The 13,348-nt window shown below is 44.8% G+C and overlaps 1 protein-coding gene across 1 annotated transcript in view; it reads left to right on the top strand.

Moving 5' to 3' along the window:
* Window positions 1-10,646: 10,646 nt before the first annotated feature.
* The window catches only part of Ubxn8 (UBX domain protein 8), a 22,258-nt gene continuing 19,556 nt past the window's right edge, over window positions 10,647-13,348 (top strand). Inside the window, exons 1-3 of the mRNA XM_031391233.1 lie at window positions 10,647-11,237; window positions 11,343-11,561; window positions 13,077-13,254. Coding sequence (XP_031247093.1) covers window positions 11,150-11,237; window positions 11,343-11,561; window positions 13,077-13,254 — 485 coding nt within the window. The 5' untranslated portion in view covers window positions 10,647-11,149. The remainder of the gene's footprint in view (window positions 11,238-11,342; window positions 11,562-13,076; window positions 13,255-13,348) is intronic.

Raw genomic sequence — 13,348 nt, 5'->3', positions numbered from 1 at the left:
ACACACACACACACACACACACACACACACACACACACACACACACAGGCAAGACTCTGATAAGCATTAAAAAATACTCTAATGTAACCATTTATCCTCTTTTTTTGGTGTGTTTTAAAAATTTTTTTTGTTTGTTTTTTGTTTTTGTTTTTTTCAAGACAGTGTTTCTCTGTGTAGCCCTGGCTGTCCTGGAACACACTCTGTAGACCAGGCTGGCCTTGAACTCAGAAATCTGCCTGTCTCTGCCTCCCGAGTGCTGGGATCAAAGGCGTGCGCCACCACCGAACCGCCCGGCTTAAAATGTATTTGTACAGTTGCTTTGCCCGTTTGTACGTCTGTGCATCTTGTATGTGCCCGATACCCATGGAGATAAGAGGCTGTCAGATCTCCTGGGAGCAGAGTTAGAGATAGCTGTGAGGTGCCATGTGGGTTCTGGGAGTTGAACCCAAGCCCTCTGGAAAGAGCAGCAGTCAGTCTCTTCCCCAGGGGACATCTTTTTAGCCTCTTTTTTTTTTTTTTTTTGGTTGCTGGGAATTGAACTCAGGACCTTTGGAAGAGCAGAGCAGTCAGTGCTCTCAACCTCTCTCCAGCCCCCCCCCTTTTTTTTTCTTAAAAAGATTTTTTAAGACAAGACCTCACTGTCTACTACCGGCTAACCTCTGGTATGTGGGCTGTGCCACTGCCTTTAATCCACTGGAATTAAAGGTGTGCACTAGCATACTCTGGCCTCTTCATAGTTTTTTAAACATACAACACTACATGTCTCCCTATAGTACTTTCATAGATACTTTGTTCTGATTGATTTAACTATTTTCCTTTATTGGTGTATCTAAAGTTGCATCCATTAATTCTATTATCTGTAATTTATAGATTTTTTAAAAAGTCTTTAACATTACATCTATCTGTGTGTGTGTGTGTGTGTGTGTGTGTGCATGTGCACTCCCACTCGAGTGCACACACATGTGCAAGTATATGTGTGGAGGTTAGAGGATAACTTTTGGAGTTTGACTTCCTCTTCTTCCATGTGGCTATTCTTATTATTTAATGTCTGAATACAAATATTAAACAAAGGTATGGATTTTGTTGTCTCTTTAAAAATTCTAATTAGGTGCTCACTTCGGCAGCACCTAAAAAATTCTGATTAGATGCTTGAGAGCTGTCTCAGTGGTTAACAACATTGATTGTTCTTCCAGAGGACCTGAGTTCAGTTTTCAGCAGCCACATGGAGGGTCACAACTGTTTGTAACTCAGGGGATCCCATACCCTCTTCTGTCTTCTACAAGCACCAGATACAGAAGCAGCACACAGACATGTTTGGCAAGCAAAATACCCATTTACATAAAAATATGTAAAATAAATAAATAAATAAATAAATATCTTGGTATAGTGCCTCATATCTTTAATCTCAGCCCTTGGGAGGCAAATGCAGGCAGATCTCTATAAATTTGAGGCCATGAGTTCCAGATCAGCTAGTGCTGCATAATGAGACCCTCTTTCAAAAACCCACAGAAGGCTGGAAGATGGCTTAGCGGTGACAAGGACCTGCTTCAATTCCCAGCATGCACATCAGGTAACTCAGACCTGCCTGTCACTCTAGCCCCAGGGGATCTGATACCTCTCACCTCCTGAGTACCCACACTTATGTGCACACCTCAATACACACACACACACACACAAACACATATGAACAGACACCTGCGATTTAAAATAAAGTTAAGACACGACTGAGGTACAGAGCAAGTTCAAGGCAGACCTAAGCAAATTTGCTGTATCCAGCATGGCTCCAAGGATGGACCTGACAGGAGAGTTGAGGGAATGAGGAAAACACAAACATACTCACACGGAAAATCTAGGAAAGGCTAGGAAAAGCTCTAGGAACTGGACGACTCTCTCTGATGGAGAAGCCACAGCATCCTGGAGTACAGTGTGCTTATTTTACAGAGCGGAACAGAGAGGCAGGATTCTTGCATTCAGCTGAACAAGGAGTTATTATATAAATGTAAACAAGGAGGCAGGGTCTATGGTAATCAGTTGGTCCAAGGAGACAGGACAGAGCTAATTTAGTAGAAGCAGTCTTTATAAGGGAGAACACAGGCCACGCATATACGGGTGAGGGAGCCATGGTGGTCATTTTCTGCACACACTGCCAACATCCATGCATGGACCTGAAGGAAAGGCTCTGAGATTTTTCTGAGCCCCAACGTTTTTGCCATTTCCCATGGGTCTGAGACTGGGGTAATTGACATGGCCATGTCAACAGCATACGATTGCTCAGACCTTCATTCAATCAGGACTTTCTCCACTCCACACACAACTTAATGAGACTCTCTTTCAAATTTTAAAAAGGGTGGGGGAAATAGTTCCGTGGTAGACTGTTTTCTTAGCATTCATGAGGTCCTCTCTCTACACACACACACACACACACACACACACACACACACACACACACGAAAATGTAATAAAGACACTTATGATGGCGTTTTGTTGCCGCATTCTTACATGGTAACGTTGAAGAGCAGGGGGTGTAGGGGCGGGACTAGGGGCGGGACTAGGGTTACAGTTAATCTTGGTTGTCAGCTTGACTGGACTTGGTACCAAGGAAGAGAGGGATCTATGAGGTTGTCTCCAGGGAGGATTAACTGCACAAAGACTCCCCCCCCCCACCCCGTGTGGGTAGCTCCTTCTGGTGGGGTTCAGATTTGAAGGGTTCTGGGGAAAAAGTATTGCTGCCGGCCTGTGCGCCTTTGCCTGTAGCTGGTGAGTGTGTCTGCCTGCTATTGTTGAACTGTGCACCCTGTACTGTGTAAACAGAATTAAATCCCCTTAGTCATACCCACCCCCTTCTATCAGTTCTGCTCCTCCTCTAGGGCACTCTGACTAACAAAGTGACTCCTCTCTTTTGTAACAGTGCTAATCCCTTTTTATGTGGGCAGAGCACTCTTAGCTTAACTATTGATAAAAGCCTGCCTCTAATGACTGTCATATTGGATTAGGTTTCTGTAGAGAACCTCCGAAGGGACATGAACCCTCAACCCATCACAATGATTGAATGTGGATTACTAAAAACATATAATAGTAGAAAAAGAAGAATATAACTTTGGAGGAAAAATGGCCATGAAGCTTTTTTTTTTGTTTTTTTTGTTTTGTTTTGTTTTATTTTTTTGAGACAGGGTTTCTCTGTGTAGCCCTAGCTGTCCTTGAACTCTGTAGACCAGGCTGGCCTCGAATTCAGAAATCTGCCTGCCTCTGCCTCCCAAGTGCTGGGATTAAAGGCATGCATCACCACTGTCCAGTTCACCATGAAGCTTTTAAGGTTTTTTTCTAACCATTGTTTTCTTTTTAAAGATTTATTTATTTATTTATTGTATATGAGTACACTGTTGTGAGCCATCATGTGGTTGCTGAGAATTGAACTCAGGACCTCTACTCGCTCGGGCCCAAAGATTTATTTATTATTATATGTAAGTACACTGTAGCTGTCTTTAGACACACCAGAAGAGGGCATCAGATCTCATTACAGATGGTTGTGAGCCACCATGTGGTTGCTGAGATTTGAATTCTGGACCTTTGGAATAGCAGTCAATCCCCTTAACCGCTGAGCCATCTCTCCAGCCCCCTCTAACCTTTGTTTTTATCCTATGTATTTGGGTATTTTCCTCTATGAATGTCTGTCTACCACATGTGTACAGTGCCTTTGGAGGTTGGAAGGAGGTTAGAAGAAGGCACCAGATCCCCTGGGATTAACTCTCCTGAGAGTTAGAGATTGTGAGCTGTCGTGGGTGCTGGGAATTGAACCAGCATCCCCTGGAGGAACAGCCAGTGCTCTTAAACACAGAATCTTTCCAATCCCACAACATTTTTTAAAGTATTAAAGTTCTAAGAATTAAAACAAACAAACAAACAACAACAACAAAACCCTTTCAGGATTCTCTTAAGACTGTGGTGACGACTACTAAGTATAATTAAATGTAATATACCTAATGTTAAAATGAAGACCACAAGCCCGGCAGTGGTGGTGCACACCTTTAATCCCAGCACTTGGGAGGCAGAGGCAGGCAGATTTCTGAGTTTGAGGCTAGCCTGGTCTACAGAGTGAGTTCCAGGACAGCCAGGGCTATACAGAGAAACCCTGTCTCGAAAAACCAAAATAAAAAAAATAAAAAAAAGGGGAGCTGGAGAGCTGGCTCAGCAGTTAAGAGTGCCGACTGTTCTTCTGAAGGTCATGAGTTCAAATCCCAGCAACCACATGATGGCTCACAACCATCCGAAATGAAATCTGGTGCCCTCTTCTGAAGTGTCTGAAGACAGCTACAGTGTACTTACTTATAATAAATAAATAAATATTTTTTTAAAAAGTGGAAGCTACACACAGACATAGTAGTACACACCTGCAGTCACAAGTTCAAAGTCATCTTGAACTGCATAGTTTCATCCTCTTCAAGAACAGATAAATGTAAATGAACGTAGGCTGTATTTTGTATGACTATATTGTGAGGTTTGAATGTGTGTCACCCAAACCATGTAATATGGTGGTTTGAATATTCCCCCTTCCCCAAATCCATCCTCAATCGACAGTGTTAAGAGGTATCATCAGGCTTGGTTCTCATGAGTGACATTAATGTTTATTCTAAAAAAAAGACTGAGCCTTTGGGTTTGATTTCTTGCTCTCTCTAACTCTTTTTCTTTGTCCTCCTGGGAATGGTGTACCTTCATCATATACCTGTATACATTCACTCAACAAAATCCATTACCTACCCATTCAGAACTAGTAGGTATGGTGCACGCCATTAACCCAGCACTTGGGAGGCAGAGGCAGGCAGATCTCTAAGATTGAGGCCAGCCTGGTCAGTGCACAAAGTTCTGATACAGCCGGGGCTACACAGAGAAACCCTGTCTTGAAGGGGGAAAAAATGGAAGTAGAGATTCTTTAAGGCCTTGGAAATACAATGGCAACCAAACTGAGATAGTTCTGCCTATGGAAGAGTAGGAGAATGCTTAACCAGTACATGATTGCTGCTTATCATTGTGGGAAGAACTGTAAAGAAGGACTAGAAACTGTGAGACTGCAAAAGACAATTCTACTCATCAAGCTCTTAGCTGTGCTTGTAGCCTTACGTTCTTGACTGACTTTCATTTTCAGTGCGCGCATGCACACCCATGTGTGAGTGTGTGGGAGCAGAACACATTTGGGAGTTGGTTTCTCCTTCCTCCTTGTGGTCTGGGAGTCAAACTCCGGTCATCAGGCTTGGCGGCAAGCAAGCTTTTCCTGGCTGAGCTGGAAAGGCTGGACCATCTCATCCACCCTGCTCTTCAGTTGAGAGAGCTCTGCTTCTGCCTTTGGACATGAAATCTCAGCTCCTTTCTGTGTGCCATGAGGAGCAGACATCCAGGTGGGAGGTTTGTGGTTTCCTGCATCTTTTTTTTTTTTTTGATACAGGGTTTCTCTGTGTAGCCCTGGCTGTCCTGGAACTCTCACTCTGTAGACCAGGCTGGCCTCGAACTCAGAAATCCACCTGCCTCTGCCTCCCATGTGCTGAGATTAAAGGCATACACCGCAGCAGATTCAGTATTTTTTTTTTAAGATTTATTTATTATTATATTTAAGTACACTGTAGCTGTCTTCAGACACCCCAAAAGAGGGCGTCAAATCTCATTACGAATGGTTGTGAGCCACCATGTAGTTGCTGGGATTTGAACTCAGGACCTCTGGAAAAGCAGTCAATGCTCTTAACCACTGAGCCATCTCTCCAGCCTGTTTCCTGCATCTTAAATGAACTTTTAGCTGGTTCTCCCTATTTTTTGGGGGGGTGGGAGGTTTTTTGGGTGACAGGGTTTCTCTGTGTAACCCTGGCTGTTCTGGAACTCACTCTGTAGACCAGGCTGGCCTCAAACTCAGAGATCCACCTGCCTCTGCCTCCCAAGTGCTGGTATTAAAGGCGTGCACCACCACTGCCTGCCTGGTTCTCCCTTTTAACTCCCCCTTAGCCTATCCTTACTTACATTTCCTTGGTATTTTGAAGATTTTGCATGGCCATCATCAGAGTGATTGGAATTTACCCACTCTTTCTTCCCCTTTCAACTTGTTGACTGAATTTTTGTGAGTTCTTTTTTTCTGAGACAAGGTCTCTCTATGTGGCAGCTTGGGAATTCACTATGTGGTTCAGGCTGGCCTCAAATTCACAGAGATCTATTAGTTCTGCTTTCCCAGTGCTGGGATTAAAATTATGTGCTACTACATCTGGTGTATGCATGTATTTTGATATAGAGACTTACTATAACTCAGGCTGCTTGAAACAGACTACGTATCCTAAGTAGCTTTGAACCTATGGCAATCCTCCTGTCTTAGTCTTATAAAAGCTGGAATTATAAGCATATTACTATGTTCAGCTTTTTTAGCTTTTGTTTTCCAGTACCAGGGATTAAACCTAGGGTTTAATACACTCTGAACAAATACTCTACCACTGAATTGCCTTAAATTATTAAAAAATGTAAAATCTGGGCTGGTGAGATGGCAGAGTCAATAGAAGGGACTGCTGTCAACTCTACAACCTGAGCTTAACTCCTGGGCCCCGAATGGTGGAAAAAGAAAACCAACTCCTATAGATTGTCCTCTGACTTCCATACAGTGTGTGTGTGCACACGTGCGTGCTCGCACACGCGCACGATTGTGAGAGAGAGACAGAGACAGAGAGAGAGCACTCTCAGACTCTCGCCCACACACCCCTGTGGTATATTATTTAAAAATTGAAAACATTTCCAACAAGGTCTCATTTAGCAGAGTGGCCTAGAGTTCACTCTATATGTGAGGACAATTCCTAACTCCTCGTCCTCCTCTTTCTAACTCCCAAGTGTGATTATAGGATATATGTGTATATGTATGTATGTATGTATTTTGAGACAGGGTCTAGTCTTGAATTTTCTCTGTAGCCCATGCAGGTATTGAACTTGGAATCCTCCTGCCTCAACCTCCAGAGTAGCTGGAACTGTAAGTCTGCACAACCAGGCCTGACTTAATATGTAATTTATGTAAATTTAAAATGTTTTGCCTGGTGGTGGTGGCACACACCTTTAATGCCAGAACTCCGGAGGCAGGCAAGTCTCTGAGTGCCAAGTCAACCTGGTCTACAGAGTGAGTTCCAGGACAGCCTGGGCTATACAGAGAAACCCTGTCTCAAAAAACAAACAGCTGGGCAGTGGTGGCGCATGCCTTTAATCCCAGCATTTGGGAGGCAGAGGCAGGCGGATTTCTGAGTTGGAGGCCAGCCTGGTCTACAGAGTGAGTTCCAGGACAACCAGGGCTACACAGAGAAATCCTGTCTTGAAAACAAAACAAAACAAAAACAAAAACAAAAACCCAACCAAAGAAAAAAACCAAACAAAAAACAAAAACTACAAAAACCACACACACAAAAACAAACAACAAACAGACATGTCTTTAATCCAACATGTCAAGCTGAAGTGCCTGAGTAGCACACGAGGCCCCGGATTTGTTTCTCAGCACTAGGGAGAAGGAGGAGGAGCCTCTCCACATTTATTAGGGTGTTTCATAAGATTTTATTATATCTGCAGCGCATAACTTATCAGTTAAGATTAAAGATCTCTACATTAATCACTATAGCTTTATTTAGCATTTGTTCCAGGAAATTTGTACATACCAGACAGACTTCACCATGAACTTAGGAACTTCCTGAAAATCCATTTATCTGAAGGGTTTGGTTGCTCACAAAAAAGCACTTCCTTCTCCAACAATGAGAGTCTGAACTCACCTGGCCAAATCCCTAACTCCCTGTTCTTATCAAAAACCAACAGAGCTGGGGATATAGTTCAGGCCTGGGTTCAATTCCCAACCCAAAAGGGAGTGGGAAATCTGATTTCTGTCTTTATTTTGTTGGTCTCAAGCTATTATAATGTGAACTATTAACCAGAGCTCCTCCTTGAAAAGGTCACCTTAAACCACTCCGTCTTAGAGTACAGAACTCTCTAAAAATCACCTTGTCCTTTTTCTTGGAGGTACTGATGAGATCATGTCAGAGCACTATCACACTTGCCTACATTAAGAAGAGTTACTTAGTGGGAACATCACTGTGGTCGTTTATTGTGTGGAATAAGGATGTGGTAACCACAGTGTTGGGAATTTACAGCCAATGGATGCTGGGAACTTAAAACTCTTGTGTGTATGCATGTGTAGGCCAGAGAACAACTTTTGGGAGCTGGCTCTCTCCTTCCACTGTGGGTTCTGGAATGAACTCAGGTATTACCCATTGAGCTACCTTGCCAGGCTGAAATTTGTATTTCTTTTATTATTATTATTTTTAGTTTTTAAAGATTTCTTTATTTTTTATTTATATGAGTACACTGTAGCTGTCTTCAGACACACCAGAAGAGTGCATCAGATCCCATTACAGATGGTTGTGAGCCACCATGTGGTTGCTGAGAATTGAGAGAATTGAACTCAGGACCTCTGGAAGAGCAGTCAGTGCTCTTAACTGCTGAGCCATCTCTCCACCCCTGGAATTTGTATTTCATGGTCTAAAACCGGACACACTGGTGTCATCAATAGACTAAACTGGTAGCCCAGGAACAAGGAAACAAACAAAAGGAATGCAGAGCAAAATGAAGCTTGTGAGAACTGAAGGAATTCCTTTTCTGTCTTCATGTAGAATCTATCTACTCAGGCCACAGTGGGAGCGTCTGTATGAGTCAACCTCGCTGTATAATCCGTTTATCCTCTTATAACTCATTACTTTTCATTACTGACTTGAGACTGTGCCCTCCACTTTGAACTTTTTGAGGCTAAAGTTTTTGTTTGTTTGTTTGTTTGAGACAGGGTTTCTCTGTGTAGCCCTGGCTGTCCTGGAACTCACTCTGTAGACTAGGCTGGCCTCGAACTCAGAAATCTGCCTGCCTCTGCCTCCCAAGTGCTGGGATTAAAAGTGTATGCTACTACTGCCCAGCTGAGGTTAAAGTTTTTTGTTGCTATTTATTTTTGAACAGGATCTCACTGGGGTCTGAACCAGTCACAATCCTCTTGCTTCTGTCTCCTGAATGTTGGGATTATAGTCACTAACTACCATACTCAGCAATAAGATTCACAGCCTATTTACAAACCAATCTCCAATGGCCCTAGGTCTAATTTGCCATTGTACATTTAAAATTTTTTTCCTTTTATTAAACGTACATTTTTTTGTGGGGGGTTGGAGATGGTTTAGTGGTCAAGGGCACTGGCTGCTTTCCCAGAGGTCCTAGGTTTGATCCCCAGCACTCATTTGGTGGCTCACAACCATCTGTAACTCCAATTCCAGGGGATCTGATGCTCTCTTCAGGCCAACACAGGCATAACAACATGTACATAAAATACTCTTTTTCCCCCCTCACACTCTACACTGATTACAGTTTCTTCTCCCTCTAGTCCTCCCCATTTCTCATCCCATCTGGATCCACTCCTTTCCTGACTCTTAATATGAAACAGGCTTCTAAGGGAGAATTAAAACTAAAACATCAGAATAAGACAAAACAAAGAGAAGGCAGAGAGTCCAAAAGAGAGTGTAAGAATCAAAGAGACCCATGTTGGCACACTGGGGAATTCCAAAAAAACACTAAACTGGAAGCCATAAAATATACACAAAGGAACTTTAGGGTAAAAAGAAGAAAGAAAGAAAAAAAAAAAAAAAAAGGAAAAACTCTGACAAGACATTTCAAGGCCAGGAACCTCTAAGGATGAAGCTGAGTTCATTTACTGCCAGCCACCTACTGCTGCATTCAACCTGCCCTTACAAGTGAGACTCCCTTGAGAGTGAATTTTCATTTGCAAGTGGTTATCAATTTGAGATAGCATCTGGATTAGGGATGGGGATAGGTGTCCACTTCTTTGGGCTCTAGGGTCTTATCTGGTGGATTTCCACGAAGGCCTTGTGCATACTGCTTCAGATCCGAGTTCACATATTTATTGACCTTTTTTGCTTTGGAGGGCCTTGTTTTCTTGGTGTCCTTCATTCATTTTGGCTCTTACTCTCTGCCTCTGCTCCTTCGGGGTTCCCCGAGGGGTGGAATGTCATAGACATCCTTTTAGGGCTCACTGTTCCAAGGTCTCTCACTCTCCTCTGTATACTTTTTCTCTTTTGTTTTTCAGAGACGTGGTTTCTCTTCGCAGCTCTGGCCAGGGTCGGCTTGGAAAGGGATCCGCCTGCCACCGCCTCCCTAGTGCGAAGATGAAAGGCCAAGCTCCTAACCCTCACACCTTAGTCATTATTTCCTCAGGAACTACTTCTCCTCACTGCACAGTGTGTTTCTGTAGCACTATGTACACACATTCCTATCGTGGCACCACACATTATATAGTCTCTATACGGGACACCTACTCCAGAGCTGAGTTTGTTCAGGACAAATTCACTAACCTACACATACTTGGAGCCAGGCAAGTTGTGGGACATAATAAATGGAACCTAAGCTAAATTGAAGAGCGACTGCGGCTACAGACAGTTGAGGATTTGCAAAGTTGGGAATCTTGTCTGTGCGGAGGCCCTCCATACCTGAACTCTGTGAGTTACCAGATCGGAGTCATGGAGTGACCGTGAAGTCACTGTGAGGCCAAGGTTAGGTCATAACAGTAACACGCGTAGGCGAACGTCCGGGAGAACAGTGAGGGGGTGGGGTGGGGTGGGGTGGGGTGGGAGCAGGTCTAGGGGATCTCCACGCGGGTGTGGGGCAGGTACAGGCACTAGGCAGCAGGCCCCACTTTTAAGCTTCCGGCAGGACCTGTTACGGAGAGAAGATGCTTAGTAACCAGTAAGCTAGGAACCAAAAGCCCAGTTACCCCCAAGTGCCGCAAGGCCACGAGGCCTCGCAGCGTCAACTGCCCCGTTTAAGTCATTTCAGTCTTCGGAGCACCATCTTTTTAGATCTGTGCAGTCGGACAATCCAGTCCTCGCGACCATCATCAGATCCACGGGTCAGGGACTTCCCCAGCCGGAAGGAGATGACCCGCGCTGTCTGAGAGCAAGGACTATGGTCTTCTCGCATTCGGGCCCGCGCCCCAGCCTCGGGGCATAACATTCTCCCTCCAAACTTCACGGCGTGAAGCCTCCGCTGCGAGCGCGCAGAAGGCTCGGCCGGAAGGGGCGGGCACTGCGCCCGGCGAGTGCTTCGAGCCATGGCTTCTCGTGGCGTCGTTGGCCTTTTCTTGCTCTCTGCTCTCCCTCTCTTGTGTCTGGAGCTCCGGCGCGGGATCCCGAGTCTCGGTAAGGGTTGCCTTTCCCCTCTCGGTGCTTACAGCTCGGGTGTTTTCACCTGGGGGGTGCGGCTGGGGGTGCGTGCCTCCGCGGGATGTTGACTACAATCCCCAGAATCCACCGCGCCCGCCCCTCTTCCGGAGCCGCCTCCGTTTCGCGGGAAAAGGTCTCTTGATCTCTGCCCAGGGTCCGCTTGGAAAGGGACCCGAGTGAGAAGCGCGGGGACCTATAGGAACTGTTCCGCCTTAGAGAGTGTGAGAGCCGGAAATGAATACACTGATAGCCTGAGTGCCTTCAAGGCATGGAGACTGAGCCTTAAAAGCCAGGAGCCTGGTAAAGGGGAATGGTTCAGACCCAGGCCTTTGTGTCAGGATCAAGGAATGGATGAAAGGAAGTCCCCAAATAGCACTTATGAAATCCTTATCCTAAGTCGGGCGGTGGTGGCGCTCGCCTTTATTCCCAGCACTTGGGAGACAGAGGCAGGCGGATTTCTGAGTTCGAGGCCAGCCTGGTCTACAGAGTGAGTTCCAGGACAGCCAGGGCTACACACAGAGAAACCCTACTCACAGCATGCCTCTGCCTCCCTAGTCCTGGGATCAAAGATGTGCACCTCCACACCTGGATAATGATCTTAACATTTTTGGGTTTGATTCTTCACCTGCGCTCTCAAAACAGTGTGAGAAGTACTGATAAAGAGTAATAAGTAGTAATTAAGTAGTAATTTTATGTTTAAATGACTGAATACGTGCTGGAAACTAGAGAAATGCACAATTCAGTTGAGGAAGAATTTGGTGATTCAGGGACTAGGCAGAAGGCATAGCTCAGTAGAAAGACATGTTCTAGAAGGCTGGTGGGTGAGCCCTAGTAACTAATACGTAAATAAGCAAATGCCACTTTGGGCTGGCAGGATGGTTGCACTAACTAGTAATGGTACTTCCTGCCAAGCTCAGCTTAATGACTGGAGTTGGATTCCTGGAACCCATGAAGTGTGGGCGGGGGTGGGGTGGGGTGGGGTGAGAAAGGGGGAGTGGAGAGAACTTCATTCTTGATAATTGTCCTCTGACCTCTTGTGGAATGAAGATTGTACCAAATCCCACGCCAGTGGCTCAAATAACAAATACTTTCAAATATTTTAATGTTATTCTGATGAAAATGACTATTTAAAATAGAATTGGAATTTATACTCTGTTATCTTCTTCATACACATCAGTCTTAACAGGACCGTGCTCTGTTAAGCTCCAGAGGACAAGGAGACCGCCCACCTTGTCCCCAATCCCAGAAAATGAGACTCCACTCCAGCAGCTGAGCTTGACTTCACTAGACTAGACATAGGTTTCTCATCCTCCCCCCTGCTGTTCATTTCTATCCAGGGTAGCCCTTATGTCTGGAGATTCAAGATTCAAGAAACCCCCACAGATAACGGTCTTTCCAAATAGGGTCAGGAAACTGCTCCGTAGCCGGATGCCAGGAACCAATCCAAATTGCTATCATCCTGGGTTTCCGCACCAAATGATGTGTTAGAATGGCAGGTCTCGTCAGAACTTACCACACACTAGGCCCAAACAGTCCCACGTGTAAGAGGTTTAATTGAGAGGGAGAGAGGGGGGCAGTAGTGGAGAGAGAGAGGGAGACAGAGAGACAGAGAGACAGAGAAATGGATGGAGGAATGTTCACGTATATAGATGGGTTCTGACATAGTGGCCCCAGGTAAAGGTGGGAGGTGAGCCCAATGGGTTCTGGGAATATGGTGGCTGTTGCCCTGGCAACAGGTCTGTGGACCCGCCCATGCATCGTCACCACAGGCTTTGGAGGCCCTGATGCTAACATACTCTTAATCTTTTTTTGAAGGAATCCAAGTTCTATGCATTATTAATGCTCATAATATTTATTTACGAGCAGCGGAACACTATGTGTTCCTGAAGCAGGATGTTTCCTCTATAATGCTTTTCTATCAGTTTGTTGTGGTAGTGACCACCATGTCCAACTTTACCACCCTGGAAGACTTAGGAAACCAATCAGGAGGCTTGTATCATTAGCATCTAACTCTGCTTCCTAGTGCAAACAGTCCCTCATTATTTGTACCAAGGAAAGAGAAACTTTTTTTTTTTTTTTGGTTTTTC

Source organism: Mastomys coucha, unplaced genomic scaffold (genome assembly GCF_008632895.1).
Source record: "Mastomys coucha isolate ucsf_1 unplaced genomic scaffold, UCSF_Mcou_1 pScaffold22, whole genome shotgun sequence".
Classification (NCBI taxonomy): domain Eukaryota; kingdom Metazoa; phylum Chordata; class Mammalia; order Rodentia; family Muridae; genus Mastomys; species Mastomys coucha.
Note: the sequence above shows the minus strand (reverse complement) of the source record. Positions and strands in the feature narration are given on the sequence as shown.